Source organism: Choloepus didactylus, chromosome 24, assembly GCF_015220235.1.
Source record: "Choloepus didactylus isolate mChoDid1 chromosome 24, mChoDid1.pri, whole genome shotgun sequence".
NCBI lineage: Eukaryota > Metazoa > Chordata > Mammalia > Pilosa > Megalonychidae > Choloepus > Choloepus didactylus.
In genome coordinates, this window is record NC_051330.1 from 11,349,106 (window position 1) to 11,367,063 (window position 17,958).

Genomic DNA, 17,958 nt, shown 5'->3' on the forward strand with positions numbered 1-17,958 from the left:
TCCTTTCTCTCCTGTGTTCCTGGGACTGCCAGCTTTCAGCTCCTCTCTGTGGCTTTCTCTCTCTATGTGTGAATTTCTGTTTGAGTCTTTTTTGTGATTTCTTTCTCTTTATTGAAATTCTCTCTTTGTTCATCTATCATTTTCCTGACTTCTTTTTGTTCTTTGTCCATGTTTTCCTTTAGGTCTTTGAGCATATTTAAGATAATTAAAAGAAAGTCTTCGTTTGGCATGTCCAAAATTTAATCTTCATTCTTGATGCTTTCTAATGCTTTCTCTTGCTCCTTTGCATGGACCATCATTTACTATTTCTTTGTTGAGTACTAGATTTTTTATTATTTTAATGTATTATCTCTGGAATTTGGTCACTGAGGTGTCCCTTCCTTAAGCCTGTATCCTGCTATTGCTATACCTGAAATTCCTTTGAATGACAGGAACTAACAAAAAAAGAAACCTAAACACCTTTCCAGTCTTTGCAGATTTGCCTGTGCGAGCTCTCGCTTTTAGTTTTAGCCTGCCTTACAATGCATCTAAAGACCAGCCCAAGGCCAAAGTGTAGATTTCTCCCCAGTCTTTCCTGCATATTCAGCTTGTTCTGTGATTGCATGTATGGTCCCAGAAATTCTCCGAGCCATTCAGATCCAAATGTCCCCCTTCACCTAGAAAACAGTCTCTCTTCTTTGTCCCGCATGCCACGATGCATGTCCCAAGGCCAACACTTATTTGCCCCAGGCTTCCATGAGTTGACCACTCTCCTCTGTGAGCTGCCTTCACGTGCAGGGCAAACTGGGACTTGGGATAGTAAGCCTGTGATGAGTGTCCTACATCAGTCCTTAAGGGTGCCACCAGACATGTTGGCACAGACATACATGCACCCAGTGTGTGCACAAGGAGTACACCCATTACGTACTCTGCCCCCTCTGGATCAAGGGGCCTGCACTGAGAGTGCAGGCTCGCTCTGCACTGAGCCAAGGAGTGGGTGGGGGAAGGGCCAGCAAGGGGGCCACAAGGTTTTTCACCATTTTTTAGTTGCCCTTTTCTTAATTTGGTGCTCACCCAGTTACAATAACCCTTTAACTGTTCTCCAGATCTCTGAGAAAGATGGTTTGGCCAGAATTTGCTTGTCGTTCAAAGCTTCCGTTGGGGACAGAGCCCCTAAACTTTCTCATTCTGTTGTCTTGGTGATGTCCTGTCAGTTACTTTCCAACAAACTATTTTGAACACTTGCTACAAAAGAAAGTGTGTGGAATTCTGGGCATATGAAGATAATTTTTAAAAAATCCCATTCCTGTCATCAAGGAATACACAACCTACGGAGGAAATGGAGAAGTCAACAGTTAATTATAATCTGTGGCCATAAGTGCTAATGGAGAGGAGCCCATGGCACTCTGGGATCTTGAATTGGGTGGAGGGTGGGAAGGGACACATTCAAACCAGGTTGGGCTTAGTTGATGTTTGAGCAGGACTTCAAAGTCCTTTAAAGGAATTTTTTCAAACAGAAGAAGCAATTTGTGAGAAATCTGGGGCTTGTAAAGGAAACAACCTAGTTTTATATCCTGGTACATTGCAGTGTCACAAATACAGGTGCTCTTGAAATGTCTGTTGGACAAAAGTAATTTTTTCATAATTAAATTTTTAATTTTTAATTTACTGTGATTACATTTTTCAGTCATTTATACTTGGTCACATGTTAAACTTTTATGTAACATACTTTATAATATAATTATGATTTTTCTTGTCATTCTTATGAGTTGTCCAGAGAAGCTGAAAACTTTATAAACTCTAAACTTAAAAAATTTTAGTTCATAAATTATGTATATAGATAGCTTTTCCTATATTGATTGTCTTCAAAATAACCACTCTGTAATTTACATGTTTGGTAAATTAGCTTATTTAAACATTTATTTGATATAAAAATGAAGGACTAGAATCATGTGTGGTTTGGAGCTAAGTTCCCCAGAAAAACATGTTCTTAAAATTTATCCATTCCTGTGGGTGTGAACCCATCATAAGTAAGACCTTTTGATGAGGCTACTTCAGTTAAGGTGTGGCCCACCTCAGTCAGGATGGGTCTTAATCCTATTCCTGGAGTCTTTTATAAACAGAATGAAATTCAGACAGAGAGAGAGAAAGCCACAGGAAGCAAGAAGCTATACGTCAGTGGAACCTGGAAAAGAAGAGAGAGGCCAGGAGAGGCCACCGTATACATTGCCATGTGTCAAAGGAGCCCAGGACCAAGGATCGCCAGCAGCCAGCCATGTAATACCCGTCTTCAGGAAGAAAGTATCAACTTCACGACGTCTTGATTTGGACTTTTCCTAGCCCCAAACTGTGAGCCAATAAATTCTCATTGTTTAAGCCAACCCATTGCACAGTGTTTGCTTTGGCAGCCAGAAGACTAAAACAAAGAAGTAAAGGATACCTAGAATAATGGAATGTTTAAGCTAAAAGAGGTAGTTCAAAATTATCCAACCCAATCATTCCATTTTAATGATGAGGTTTAGTGGTTTTCCAAGTTCACATATCTAGGGAAAATCTAAAGCTTTTCTGCAAGTCTGATTTTCTAGGCTTCCAATCCAAATTTTTTATGCTTTCTACAAAGCGTAGCTGTCCTCTTTCTACACCACCTCTTTTAAGGGCATAGATTGTTTTCTTCTCCTCATATTACTTGATTTTTATTAGCCACAGTCTGTGTAGAAAATATTTCAAACAATTCTGTTACTTGGAATATGAATTGTGGGAAAATAGAAAAGCAGAGAAGTCCACATTTTTTCCTTAATATATATGCCTTCAGTAGCTGCCTTAAATGTGCATTCTTTGTAGAGCCTGCAGTTTATAGTAATTGTGTGATTTTTTAAAATGACATTTGTAATGTATCCTCTGTTTTACTTATTTTCCTGTATAAATTAAATTTTCATTTCTTGTAGGTGATTATTCTTACAAGATACTTTTCTTCATGTATTTATTCACTTGTGAAATGAATTTGAGTAGGATTGTTTTAGGAATTATGTAAACAAAGTGAATTATCCATATTTCAAGTTTGAAGGGAATCCAGGAGATCTCCTCATGCCAAGCTATTTTGGTGTGTGTTTGTTTACTATGCACTACCATCTAGTGGCTTATAAGGGAAATAACGGAATTTTAAGCCCAAATAATATTTTCTCTTCTTAAAAAGTCAATCTAAAATAGAGCCAGTTGTGAGTGGTCTTCACATGAAAATGAAGCTTTCAGGAAGAAAGATGAGAACAAGTGCTTATCAAGTGACGCAGATACTCTAGGTCAATGTCAATGAATCAGATTTCCCCATTATATCAAAAAACAATTAAAAATTATTTTTATAAATTGTAATAGTCTATTTTAGTGTTTATTTTCCATGAAGACTAAAAGTTGCATTGACCCTTGGGCTCTCAAATACAGATGAGACACCACAAGCAGACATTCATGAATTAGCATGTCCTGGAAACAGTTCATTTTCTTCCCTGGAAAGCTAGAGGTGGTTGGGTTTAGAACTTAGAATCTTTTCCTTGTTTTGTTTTATCTCTAGCCTATAAAAAATGTTGGTGCTAATTAAAATTTTCATAGATTGGTGTTAGAACTGGAATTAATTGAAAGAAGACTCAGTTCAACACTGAATGTCACAGATAAATTAAATGCATTATATGGGAGTCCCTTACTTAATAAATTCTAAAGTAGTCTCTGTTGATATTTTATAAAGAGCAGTTTTCATTCATCCTTCTTTTAAAAGTGCACGTAATGTTTTTGTTGTCTTATTAATCTGAAACTTCCAGTCAAATCCTTGTATCAAACCTTATGTTTGATTTTGAAAAATAGTCCTTATTTCCTTTGTAAACTTCTGTAAACTTATTTACATTCAGTATTTGTTAATGCATTAAAGCACACTCTTCACCAGAGAAAAATGCAAAGGGTAGCTTATAAAAATGAATTATAATTTTGAGACATTAAAACAAAGGCAAGACTTGCCTTGCCAGATCACAAAAGTACCATAAACTTACAGTAATTAAAACAATGTGATAGACACATAAACCAATTTTACACAATTGAGAGTTCATAAATGTACCCAAGTATACTTGAGGATTTAGTGTATGATGGAGGTGACAACTCAATAAGTAGGAAAAAGGCAGACTAGACTATTCAATTAGTTACTCTCCATTTGACTATTTCTGGGGAATAAATAAAGGTAGATTTAATCAACTTTTCCCATCTCTCAATAAGCATAAAATTCACCCCCCAATTTAGAGGTTTGATATTGACCTTTCCTATTTGCAGTAATAGCTACTTAGCAATCCATTCGGACTACAACGATCATAGAAAAACATGCTGTTACAGAACACACAGTCGAAACCAGGGATTGATCCTTAGTCAGTAATAAATAATGTTACTGAAGGGAGCTTTTGCACAGGTGAATCATACAGAGGCAAAAAATATATAGGAAAACTCTAATAAGGAGGTGGGAGAGGTTAAGTGAAAACATCTTAGAAACAGATTCCTGTTCTTAGGCGGGTCCTCTTTTTAATCTTCCTTTCTCAGTTTTGGCCTTCACACCATGGTTTATTAAGCGTTTTGTTGTCACTTACCCTCAGCTCTGCTTTGGAGACATTTTTATTTGATAAATGTGAATAAAAATCATGAGCTAATTAGTAAAACAAGTAAGAAGTACCCATGTAAAGAATTATTTAATTTTTTGATGAATATTTCATTATCCACAAGAAGTTTTTCAGATTCTATCAAGAAATTGAAAGATTTCTAAACCTTTCTTTTTCAGCATGCCTAAGATACAGAATAGCATTCTGTAGACTCTGGGTGCATTACTTGCTTGTTATTTGTACATAATTTTTTTTTTCTTGCATATCATTTTTACATAATGGCCTATATAGAGGCAATAAATGATTTATAATATCAAATATTAAATACATTTTCATCTAATGATACAGGAAAGTATAAGAATTCCATCATTATGAAGCTGAGTATAGGTTGAAGATATTCCTCAGTCTTTAAGGGCTATGGCTAAGTCAGCCAACCAAAGATGTCTGTTGTGTATCTTCAAACAAATGGAGCCAACAATTATGATGCCCCTATTCCCCCCAAAAATCCGAAGCCACTGTTGGGAGCTTGTTCCAGAGTTTACTTCCTATTATTGTCATGAAAGTTCTTCTTTAAGAGTTACCTAAACCACTCAGTTCAATTGAAGTTCATTTCCTTCAATTCTGTCCTTGGTAGAGAAAGGAACAGTTGCTTAGCATCCGTCTTATGATTAACTTTCTCATAGTTTAAGAATCATTGTCCATTTTGATTTTCCTTTAGGCTAAATATACTATATCCTTAAAATTTTTCTTGTAGTCATCTCTTCTTCCTATGTTTGAATCATTTTCTAGTTTTCTCTAATCTTTTCCAGTTCACTGTCATCTTCCTTAAGAAAGGGTGACACACTAATTTGTGTTCTGACACTGATAAATACTAAATCTAGTGAATGTCTTGCTTCATGTATGCCATATGTATGTTAATACATAAAAATAATAACTTTAAGAACAATGATGCTGATTTCTAGCCTTTTAAGAAGTATGATAAAACTGTCGTTTCATATGAATGTAGTTAATTTTTTGCTCTGTAAATGTATATGCTTTGCATTTAAACATTTTAAGCTTAATCCTTTTTAAAAGAAACACTTAAAATATATATTTCACATTCATTGTACATAGTCGCAAATACTACCAAAGAGCCTGGTCCTAATTGATGTAGATACACTTGTGAATAAAAATATTTTGAGATTAGAATTTAACTTTTTATTGTGGTAAATTATTTCAAGCAGTCAAGGGTAAACCAGAGCTCTGTTTTCCTCCTCCCTCCTCCCAGTTGTCTAAGCCAAGTAGCTTATCCCTTAAGGCACAGGGATTATTTTGATTTTTGGATTTTGTTGATGAAAGGGTTCTCTGACTTTACAAAGTTTGGAAACCACTTATCTAATAAGTTAATAAATATATCCAACTCACTGTCTCAGCCTTAGAATTGGTTTAGTAATAAAAGTATGTTTTAGTTCAAAAGGATCCCTAATAGTTTAATAGTCTTCAATCTTTAAGTTACAGCAATGCAATTTAAGAAAAAAATATTAATTGAAGTCTTTGGAGAATTTACCTGAATTTTAATAATTTTAAAATAGGGTAGGTAATCATAATATGAGTATGTGAAAGTATTGCCCCAATCCTTGGTTGAATTGCTTTCATTGTATTTCTTTTTCAGCAGAAAATTATTTAAAAAATAAATGATTGGATTTAGTCAGAACGATTGATATAATGTTAAACAACTGATTAATTTAAAAATAGTTTTAAAACTTTACTCTCCCACTTAGTCATTTAAAAGGGGAATATATACCCAGATTTGTTCAAAGTTTTTGCTCCAAGAGGAGCAAAATGTTTATCAAGAATATTCTAAGTCTGAAAATTTATGACCAAGCCAGTTTAAGGAATGTGAGTGACTGAATCTTAATAAGAAAAATAGAGTTCTACTAAAGAAAGATTTTTAACAAAATTTAAAGTATAACAAAACCATCTTGATTCATAGCTACTGTTCATATATATTTATAAATCTATGGGTAATTGGATCTAATGTTGGTTTCTTAATCATAGTATCTTGAACCCAATTATGGGATTCATTTTTCTCATCTTAATATTTTCTATGAGTCAAAATAGTAGGCTACTTAAAGGGATTTTCTGTGCTTGGAAAGTTAATGAAAACCTATATGTCACCTGTATTTTGCGTGAATTGAGAATATGAGAACTTTCATCTCAGATAGTCCAGTTTGATCATTGCAAAGCACCTGTCTTAATTTATACTTGGCTTACAGATTTCCTCTGACCAGTAAATTATGTGTAGGTTTATTTTGTACAGTACAAATATACTGTAAAACTCTATAAAACATTTTCTTTTCCTTTTCAGAGCCTTTGTGTGTTCACACCACCTGGAGTAAAAGAAGGAAAACCACGGCTCATCCCTGCTGGGCCAATTTCCCAGGGTACCACGATATCTGCTTATGTAGCCAAGTCTAGAAAAACACTGCTAGTGGAAGATATTCTGGGAGTAAGTGGCTTTTCCACTCTTTATGACGCTTCTGTACAGAAGTATTTAAGTAAAAAAGGTGGCATCATTTTGATGTTATAAGTTAAAACATTTTATAAAATAAAAGGAGTAAAGCAAGATGCCAAAGAAATGAACGCCTATGTAAATTAATCTTTTGTACTCAGAGAATCATACCTTATGTACCCACTAAGAACTAGATTTGAGTGGTTCTTATTTTGACACATCGGCATGGTTAAACATCAATGTGCACATTTATATCCATGCAGCCTATATGACAGCACTTTTGTGTTTCATCTCCTGGCATGATATGTATCAATGAGTTAGCTATTGCTATGTGACAAACTACCCCAAATCTTAGCAGTGAAATACAACAGCCACTTGTTATTTCTCATACATCTGTGGGTTGTGTCACTCTATTGATTTGGGCTAGACTGAGCTGGGCGTGCCCACGCATCTGAGGTCAACGGGCAGTCACTGGGGAGCTGGCTGGTCTCAGACTGCCCAAGTTTGGCTGATTCAGCTTTCTATGTGCCTCTTACATCCCACCAGTAAGATTATCCTGGCATGTTTTTACAATGGTGGTGGGGCTCCAAGAGAAGAAGTGGAAACATGCAAGTGAGTTTTCCAGCCTCTGCTTACGTCAGCTTTGCTATCCTCATATTGGCCAGAAAATAATCACCTGGCCAAGCTCAGAGTCAGTTTCGGAAGGCACTAACAAAGAACAGGGAGATCTGGAAAGGCAGGGCCCTAGCAATGCAGTCTTCCACGAAACATGTGGCATTTTGATGAAATTTCACTGAATAGAGCACAGATTTAAAAGGAACAAGAATGCAAACAAATGTGTCAGTATAATAAATTTGCCTTAAAAAGCAGTATACTGTAGTATGAAACCTGAGTTTTACTTTTTGGTTTTGCCATTCATTATCTGCATGATCTTGAAGACAGCAGATAACTTTATCCAAGAAAACAGTGGTTAAAAGTAGATGATATTAAGCTGTGATTTGGAAATGTCCTGTTGTATATGCTAGTTTTCATAAATGCTGTAAATTGCAAACATAGATCTGTATGATTCTTAATTCATGAATATTTCTAATTCCTGCCTAATAGCTTCTTACAGGCATCCAAAATGAATAGAATTTTTTTTATCTTAATCCATTCTGTTTTCCTAAACTTCCTTTGAGTGATTTTGCTAAGCTGGAAAATTATTAAACTAAAAGTCAGATTACTAATTTCATTTCTTGTGATGAATAATTAATAACTATTTGGTGATTTGAATACTTAATATGCAATATAGGCCTTTGAGTTTCAATTAGAATGAATACTATTAACATACACTTTTGTGTTATTCTAACCCTAAAAGTAGAAGAGAAAATAGTTTTACATGTAATTTTCTTTATATGGTATTTACATTTGGAATAATTTTCATCTTGGCATTATACCCATAAAGCCCTTAGAACTGTTCTGGCACATAAAAGGTGATGAATGAATGTTATCCATTGTAATTACTTGTATTATTATGTTATGAAATTAATATGCATTAATTCGTTGAATTTTTAGTGTACAAGGATAAAGAAACATTATAGCACTCTTTGAATAAGGTAAAGTAGATTCCATGATGCTAAGGATATGCATCTTCTTAAACACAACTTGTGGTGACCACCATCATTGGGTTTTCCTTTGCAAAAGGATGGCTTTTTATTGATTACAAGTAGCAGGCAATTTATGATAGAAATAAGAATCACAACTTAAATGATTCCATTTCTTTAATTGAGTTGATGTCATTTTCCCTTTTATTTTTTAGGATGAACGATTTCCAAGAGGCACTGGACTGGAATCAGGGACTCGTATCCAGTCTGTTCTTTGTTTACCAATTGTCACTGCAATTGGTGATTTGATTGGTATTCTTGAGCTTTATCGGCACTGGGGCAAAGAAGCCTTCTGTCTCAGCCATCAGGAGGTGATGTCTTAAAAATTGCTTGTTAGAATTTTTAGTTCCGCCTGGCTCATAGAAAGTTCTCATTAATATTGTTAAATGAATGAATGAATATTTGAAATCACGATTCAGTTAACCATATTTTGATACTAATAGTAATGATTTGAACACTTTTGCTGTTGCACAGAAAGGAGTCTGGTTAAATTAGAAGTATAATCATTTTTCTTAGTAAGAATCCATTTTACCAATAAAAATTTTTAAGATGTGCCACATTGTAAACCAAATAAAGTAGTAGGATGACTTTGGAGAGTTTTCACATTCTGATTTTCCTTAAGGTTTCTTAAAAATATCATCTTCCTAGAAAGCGGCCTGGAAAAGGATTCCAGGTTCAAACACATTTGGGAAAACAATGAATTCCATTGACTATTCACTGAATCAGAGTGGCTTATAGTGTTAGTTTGCTGTGTTAGAACAGAGTTTCTCCAAGACTTTAAGGCAAAAAAAAGCTGACCAAGCCACCTACTGCTTGTTAGTTTTGTTCACCTTCCCACTGTCATTCTATGAACAATTAATATTAACACCAAGTACTAAAATAGTATCTCTGTCACACCCTATATAAGCCCAAGTCCCAGCAGTGGACTTGGCTAGCACCCTGTCCATTTGCCTAGATGACCTCATCTGTGGCTTCTCTAGCTCTGTCTTACTTTAGCCACATGGGACTCCTGGAGCAGAGCTGGCAGGCTGTCCTCCAGGGTCTTTGCATTTGTTCTTCCCCTGCTGGGAATCCGTTTGCCCTCGGCCCCCTGGTTAGCCATATGATACAGGTCCTTCTCTGCCTTCAAGTATATTCCCAGATGCCATCTCCTCAATGCAGTCTTCCCTGAATACTTTACTTCAATTTGAATGGCTCCTGCCCAATATTCCTTATCCCTCTGTTCTGCTTTACTTTTTGCTTTAGCATCTATCGCCATCTAATATACTATACCTTTTACTTATTAATTTTCTCTGTTGTCTTTGTCTTTCCTCATAGTAGACTACAAGCTATTCTATTTTTGCCAGTCATGGTGGCATTTACTGCTATGCCTCCAACATCTAAGTGCATAGAAGGCCCCCGGCAAAATATTTGTTAAATGACCAAATGATAAAGGAAATAGAAAAGAACTAGTACTTTATTATCTAGCCAGCTAATATTTACAAAGGATTTTTATTTGTTGGAAATATTTTATCATTTTAAAGTGAAAACAGACATTTCAGTAGTGTTTTGTGTTAAACTGAAAAATAATCTTTTTACTTTAAAATCAGTAGAATCTCTGTTTCTCCCTTAACAGTCAACTTCTCTTCCTTCTTGTCCAAAATTAAAAGGAACAGGAGAGCATTAAACTCTCAACTAGATAGAAATGAGCAATATAAAAGGGAAACCTTGTAAGTAGTTGGTGCTTTGTGTTTGGTGAAAGCTCAGTGACCACAGAAAATTCTTCATATACATTTATCCTAGAGCCCTTTGTAGGGATACCATCATGCAACTAGTAAAAACTAGTTTCATCTTTTTTTTTAGGTTGCAACAGCAAATCTTGCCTGGGCTTCAGTAGCAATACATCAAGTGCAGGTGAGTTTTTATGATGTTTTCACATGGACTTACCGAGAGATAATAGTTGTTTAGAATGCGGCAGTGGGGGTTGGAGTGAAGGTTAAAAAGTGACCTAATGCTTTATTTTTGGATATTGGAATATTTATTAATTTTTTTTAAATTTTTATTTATTTATTCACTTATATTTACTTACTGCCTGCCTTGTGTCTTGCAATCTATATGTATTTATATGTAGTTGAAAATCATTTATGCAATAAATGGTGTATGTTAATTTTAATACGGTATTCGTTTTCCAATGAAATGCCAGGAACAATCTCCTGTTGGGAGGGGCACTAATATTTTTACTATTCCATTTTCCTAAATTAAAGCTTCCTCTATACTAAATGATATAAGAAAGTATTAATCTTAACTTTAAATTATATGATTCTCTTAAAGACATTATCTAAAAGATCATCAACTGCCTAGAGTTTTCCTTTGTCATTGATTGCCATTAGTATTAACTGACAGAGAGATAAAGGAGGCAACTATTAGAAGCAAGCAAATTTGGTAACCCTGCAACTTTCCTTGGGGAGGTGAAGGATTGAACATGGTAGCTGTAGAGCACTGCTTCTTTCTTTCTTTCTCTTTCTTTCTTTTCTTTTCTTTCTTTTCTTCTTTTTCTATTCTGTTCTATTCTATTCTGTTCTATTCTATTCTATTCTATTCTATTCTATTCTGTTCTAATCTATTCCATCCTATCCTCTCTTATTCTATTCTATTGCTTTTCTTACTCCAATAGAGCCATAAAAAATAGTCTGATCAGCAAGGCTTTCATTGGATCTGACAGTATCAAGTATAGTGAACTACGTACCCAAGTACAATTTTTAAGGTATAGTTTAAGTTTAAAGTGGTGTTCAGGTGTGACTGGAGGTGGGCTGCCTGTATCTAAATGCTGACTCTATACCATGTAGTAACTCTGGGACCTGAGTGAAGTTCTCAGTTTCCTTATGCATCAGTTATAAAATGTGTATGTCAAACCCATAGAGTATTGTGATTAAACAAGATAATAAACCTAAAGCACTTTAAACACAGCTTTGCACATTTAAGCATTCAGTAAATATTTGTTAGTGATATCATTCTTGCATTATAAACCAAATGATTGCATTAGGCCTTTTTAAATAAATATGTCAAATAGAATCCTGAAAGTTTTATTGTTGGAAAAGGAGTAATCTCTTATAATTAATAGCTGTTATTGTGTATACCAGGTATGCAGAGGTCTTGCCAAACAAACTGAATTGAATGACTTCCTACTCGACGTATCAAAGTAAGGATTCATTTTTAAGAATGTAGTAGCTCTTATTGACCAGTAGTTTAAATTAAGTGCAAGCCTTGACAGTAGTAGACTAACATCTGCTGCAGCCCAAAATCAAATATCAGTCTTTGCTGTGTAACTACTCTGGAGCGAATGGTTGATCATATTTTGGACTAGAGTTATGTTCCTACCATATTCACTTTAGAAGTGAAGAATATCATAGGTATATGTGATATTGATTTGAAATTTGATATGTTTTTTCTAAATAGACTCACTCAGAACATGTTAAAGACACAAAGTATTTCTATTTTTGTAGGAGAAAACTGACAGCAGTAAAGGGGAGGGGAGGTGTTCTAGTTTATTATTTTCCAGAAAGTCGTCTATGGTATTTTCTACAAATGCCAGTGTTCTGGTTTACTAAATCTGCTGAAATGCAATATACCTGGAATGGATTGTCTTTTATGAAGGGGATTTATTAGATTGCAAATTTTCGCTTCTAAGACCATGAAAATGTCCAAATTAAGGCATCAAGAGGTAGATACCTTCTCTGAGGAAAGGGCTGATGGCATCTGGAACACCTCTGTCAGCTGGGAAGGCACATGGCTGGTGTCTGCTGGTCCTTTGCTCCCAGGTTGTGTTACTTTCAGCTTCTGATTCCAGTGGCTTTCTCCTTAAGCACCTGTGGGTTCTCACTTAGCTTCTCTGGGGCAAATTCTGGGCTTCATCTCTTAGCCTAGCATCTAAAGCATCTGAGTGTTGGCTTTGAGCTCTTTTCAAAATGTCTCTGCCTTTTATCCTCTCATAGAGGATGCCAGTAGACTAATGAAGACCCACCTTGAGTGGGCAGGGTCACATCTCTATGGAAATAATCTAACCAATGGGTCCCACACACAATTGGGTGGGTCACATCTCCATGGAAACAACCTAATCAAAAGATCCCCCCCACAATAAGTCTGCACCCACAAGATTAGATTAAAAGAACATGGCTTTTCTGGGGTACATAATGGATTCAAACCAGCACAGCCAATAAATTAAAATACACTATTATTATTAATATTAGTATTATTTTACTTTTCCCAAAGGCGGTAACTCAACAATCGCTTTTCAGAAAATGTTCCACTGCCCTAAAGTTTGACCTAGCAAACCTCCCTTGAGCTGGCAGTGGAAGCAATTACAGATATTTATTATAGACCAGGTACATATTGGTTTTGCCTGCTACAGGAGAGATCTTCTATATATCTGAACCATCAACTTAACTGTTCAAATCCAAAAAATACCCCAGGATATGGTAACTTCAGGTTGACGTCCTCCTACAAGTTTACTGAAGGAATAACATACCTGTTTGTCCATGTCCTCCAGCAAAAAATATGTTGTCTCTCACATGTCACTATGGCAGCACTTAATTTATTCATTAAGAGGCATTGTAATCCCATGACTAATCAGATTGAAGACACTAGTTCATGTTAAACTTATTTTCTGAAATATAAAATTAAGGAAATATAGGACTGATCACATAAGCCAGCTATCTCCTTTCAAACACAATTAAACATAATGTCTAAGGGATGCATGATAATATTACTTGTAAAGGTAAAGAAAAGAAAGTTGTGAACCTTCCCTTGCTGATGTTTTTGAATATTTTCCAAATCTTCTAAAGTCTAATTAATCCCTCATATGATGCTTTATATTTATTCCCTCCTGATTTTCTCCCAGTGGAAAATCCGTTTATCTCATCCACTTCCTTGCAGTGGATTCCTCAGTGTATACTGTAATTAAGTGTGTTCTAAGTTTTATTGTCTTCAAACTTAGTAGTTCATTTTTGAAATAAAATTCTTTGTTCATTATTTGTGAATATATTGCTCAATTTACATGAACTTAAACCAAAAGTAGTAACTAACCAGTAGCACCTATATTAAGAGGACTTCTTTACATTTTCCCTATCAATCAATATGCCTGATTTATCTGTTTTACATCAGGTTTACATTATACAACAAATAGACACACACATCATACACCTCTAATAAATTTCTTGCCATTTATAAAAATTTACATATATATATATTTTACTTGTGTAAAGTCATTAGATACTTATTTTTATTGATATTTCTTCTCATACAGTTAAACAACATTTTAAATTTCTCCAATATTTTAGTGATAGTTAATATTTGACCATATTGATGAGATTTAGTAAATTTAATTATTTTTATTATGGGTCACAATTATTAATGAAAATATTAAATATGGTAAGCCTAATTTTATTCCTGTATAGTTTCAGTTAAATTCTGCAGACTCCTGACATTGATACTTACCAATATAATAATTACTTAACAAATCCTCTGGAATTGGAGTTCTTGTAGTAAGATTGTTGATAAAGTTTCATTTATCTCTTTAAAATAATATTAGTGATTGTTTTCACTAAGGGAGAAAAATCGAAAAACAAGTATCTTTGTAATTTAAATGTAAACAAAACTAACATGTATTCAAAGTCTAATAAGTGCTATAATCTAAATAAGATAACTTACAGGTTGTATGTTCCTTTTTTTTTCAGAACATATTTTGATAATATAGTCGCAATAGATTCTCTACTTGAACACATAATGGTAGGTTGGTTGCCTTTTCTTTTGAAAATGACTTTGTCTAATACTTAGAGCTAAGGTCCTTGTACATGGTGTAACATTTTAATTTATTATACTAATAAGCTCTTTTAAATATTATGAAAAGGTATTGCTTAGTGATCTGGAGGTATCACCTTGATTTATTTGTTACTTCTGATAATTATGGGGTTCTCGGGATAACATTTAAGAAATACCTCAGACTTTTTCTTTATTTTGGGAGGGAGAGAGATACTTTAAAAAGGCATTAAATTTCTTTTTATGTTCTCCAAAATATCTTTTGCATATAGGCTACATTAGGGATTTCCAACTGATTCTTCCTGATCTTAAACTTCATTCTATTTAGTTTTAGTCTTAATTATTCTTCTCTCCTAGAAGACTAACTGGCACTCTAAGTTTAAGCTTTAAGTAGAGTTGTATTTGTAATTTCTTATGTTACTGCTTAAGCCCTCTGGCAAGACTCCATTAAAGATCATGACATCTACAAACAGAGATGGTTTTACTTCCTTCCTTCCAATCTGGATACCTTTTATTTCTTTTCTCATCTGATTGCCCTTGCTAGAACCTTGAGTACAACATATGGATTGAGCTGTGTTCCCCACAAAGACACACTCAAATCCCAATCCCCAGTTCTATGGATGGGAACTCTTTTGTAAATAGGGTCTTTAACGATCCTATTAAGATGAGGACAAACTGAATCAGGATGGGCGCTAATCCATTTGACCAGAGTCTTTATAAACGAAGGAAATTTGGACACAGGAGGAGGAGATAGAAGGAAACAGAGGCCCGTGTGATAGAGGAGGTATTGAATTATTGATTGCCAGGAAGCCACCGCCAGAATGCTACAGGCTTCGGAAAAAGCTCAGCCTGCTCACACCTTGATCTTGGACTTCTGTTCTTGATCCTGAGAGACACCACATTTCTATTGTTTAAGCTGTTGTTTAAGTCTGTGTTGTTTGTTATAAAAGCCCTGACAAACCTGAGCAGGATTGGTATTAGTTCTTGGCCAGTATAAGTTGCTTGTATGTTTCTAGGAATTTGTCCATTTCATCAAGATTGTCTAATTTGTTGGCATATAGTTGTTCATGGAATCCTATTATCCTTTTTATTTCTGTGAGGTCAGTAGTAATGTCCCCCCTCTCATTTCTCATTTTATTTATTTTCATCTTCTCTCTTTGTTTTGTCAGTCTAGCTAAGGGTTTGGCAATTCTATTAATCTTTTCAAAGAATCGACTTTAGGTTTGTTAATGCTATTTTTTTTTTTTCTTTATTCTCAATTTCATTGACATCTGCTCTGATCTTTTTTCTTTCTTTCCTTCTGTTTGCTTTGGGATTAGTTTGCTGTTCTTTTTCTAATTCCTCCTGGCTTGCAGTTTGATGTTTGATTTTAGCTCTTTCTTCTTTCTTAAAGTAAGCATTCAGTACTATAAATATCCCTCTCAGTACTTCCTTCGTGGCATTCCATAAGTTTTGATATGTTGTGTTTTGTTTTCATTTGTTTCAGGATATTTACTGATTTCCCTTGCAGTTTCTTCTTTGACCCACTCACTGTTTAAGAGTGCACTATTTAACTTCCTTATATTTGTGAATTTTCCAGTTCTCCACCTGTTATTGATTCCAGCTTTGTTCCATTATGGTCAGAGAAGATGCTTTGTATAATTTCAATACTTTTGAATGTATTGTGACTTGTTTTGTGACCCAACATGTGGTCTGTCCTCAAGAATGATCTATGTGCACTTGAGAAGAATGTATCTTCTGCTCTTGGGGCACAATATTCTGTATATGTCTGTTAGGTCTCATTTGTTTATCATATTATTCAAGTTCTCTGTTTCCTTATTGATCCTTGGTCTAAGTGTTCTATCTATTGTTGAGAGTGGTGTATTCAGTTTGCCAACTATTATTGTACAGGTGTCTATTTCTTCCTTCAGTTTTCCTAGTATTTGCCTTCTGTATTTTGGGGCACCATAGTTAGGTGCATAAATATTTATGACTGTTATTTCTTCTTGGTGGATTGACCCTTTTAATCATATATGGTGTCCCTTTCATCTCTTATAACAGCTTTTGACTTGAAGTCTGTTTTGTTCAATATTAGTATAGGTACCTGTTCCAGTTTGCTAATGCTGCTATTATGAAAAATACCAGAAACTCATTGGCTTTTATAAAGGGGATTTGTTAAGTTGCAAGTTTACAGTTCTAAGTTTCCAAACTAAGGCATCAACAAGATGAAACCTTTTCTGAAGAACAGCCGACGGCATCCAGAACACCTCTGTCAGCTGGGAAGGCACGTGGCTGGTGTCTCCTGTTCCTTTGCTCCCAGGTTGCATTTCAAAATGGTGTTCTCCAAAATGTCTCTGGGCCTCTCTTAGCTTCTCCGAGGCAAACTCTGGGTTTCATCTCTTAGCTTAGCATCTCCAAACATCTTTCTGTGTGCATGTCCAACAATCTCTAAGTATTAGCAAGCATCTTGGCCTTGGCTTAGCATATCCCGGGGCATTTTCATCTCTCTGTTCTCTGTGCAAGCTCCCTTTAAAGGACTCCAGTAAACTAATCGAGACCTACCCTGAATGGGTGGGGTCAAATCTCCATAAAAACATCCAATCAAGAGGTCACACCCTAATCAAAAAGATTGATCAAGCTGCCCCCACAAGATTTCATTAAAGAATATGGCTTTGTCTGGAGGACATAATTTATACAAACCAGCACAGTACGCCAGCTCTTTTTGGGTACTATTTGCTTAGAATATCTTTTTCCAACCTTTCACTTGTAGCCTATTTGTTTCTTTGGGTCTAAGGTGAGTCTCTTGTAAACAACATACAGTTGGATCATACTCTTTTATCCATTCTGCCATATGTATCATTCAGTTGGGGAGTTTAATGTATTAATATTCAGTGTTATTACTGTAAAGGCAGGACTTCAGCCATTTTTTGATTTAGTTTTTATGTGTTATATTTTTGCTTTGTCTCTCTTTCCTTTATTGCAACTTTCTTTTCTGTATAGTTCTTTATAGTTGATCTTTTGTGATGTATTTGAGTGATCCTTTTCTCATTTCTGTTTCTATATATTTTTAAAATACTTTCATTCTGTTTACCTTGGGGATTAGTCTACATCCATAACCCACTAATTTGAAGGGACACCAGCTTAGCTTCAATAGCATACGCACTCTGTTCCCATATGCTCTTTATGTTTTTTCCCCACTTTTCATGTCCATTAGCAGTAAATATGCCTTTTTCTTGTTCAGTTGTATTCTTACTCTTATAAGAATTAAAAAGTAGAGTTCTATATTGAGGATACAGTACTACTGAGTTTTGCATTTACCCTTTTAGTTACCCTTACCGAAGATCTTCTTTTCTTCACACTACTCCTAAGCCCCCTCTCCTGTCTTTTCCTTTTAACCTGCATAACTCCCTTTAGTATTTTTTTGTAGGGCAGGTCTTTTGTTGACGAACTC

The 17,958-nt window shown here is 35.0% G+C and overlaps 1 protein-coding gene across 4 annotated transcripts in view; it reads left to right on the forward strand.

Annotated features, from left to right (window-relative positions):
* The window catches only part of PDE10A (phosphodiesterase 10A), a 786,289-nt gene that overhangs the window by 663,462 nt on the left and 104,869 nt on the right, over window positions 1-17,958 (forward strand). For all 4 annotated transcript variants that reach the window (XM_037817809.1, XM_037817810.1, XM_037817807.1 and 1 more), the window contains 5 exons: window positions 6,949-7,089; window positions 8,891-9,046; window positions 10,578-10,628; window positions 11,855-11,913; window positions 14,447-14,498. In XM_037817809.1, the coding sequence (XP_037673737.1) occupies window positions 6,949-7,089; window positions 8,891-9,046; window positions 10,578-10,628; window positions 11,855-11,913; window positions 14,447-14,498 (459 nt within the window). The remainder of the gene's footprint in view (window positions 1-6,948; window positions 7,090-8,890; window positions 9,047-10,577; window positions 10,629-11,854; window positions 11,914-14,446; window positions 14,499-17,958) is intronic.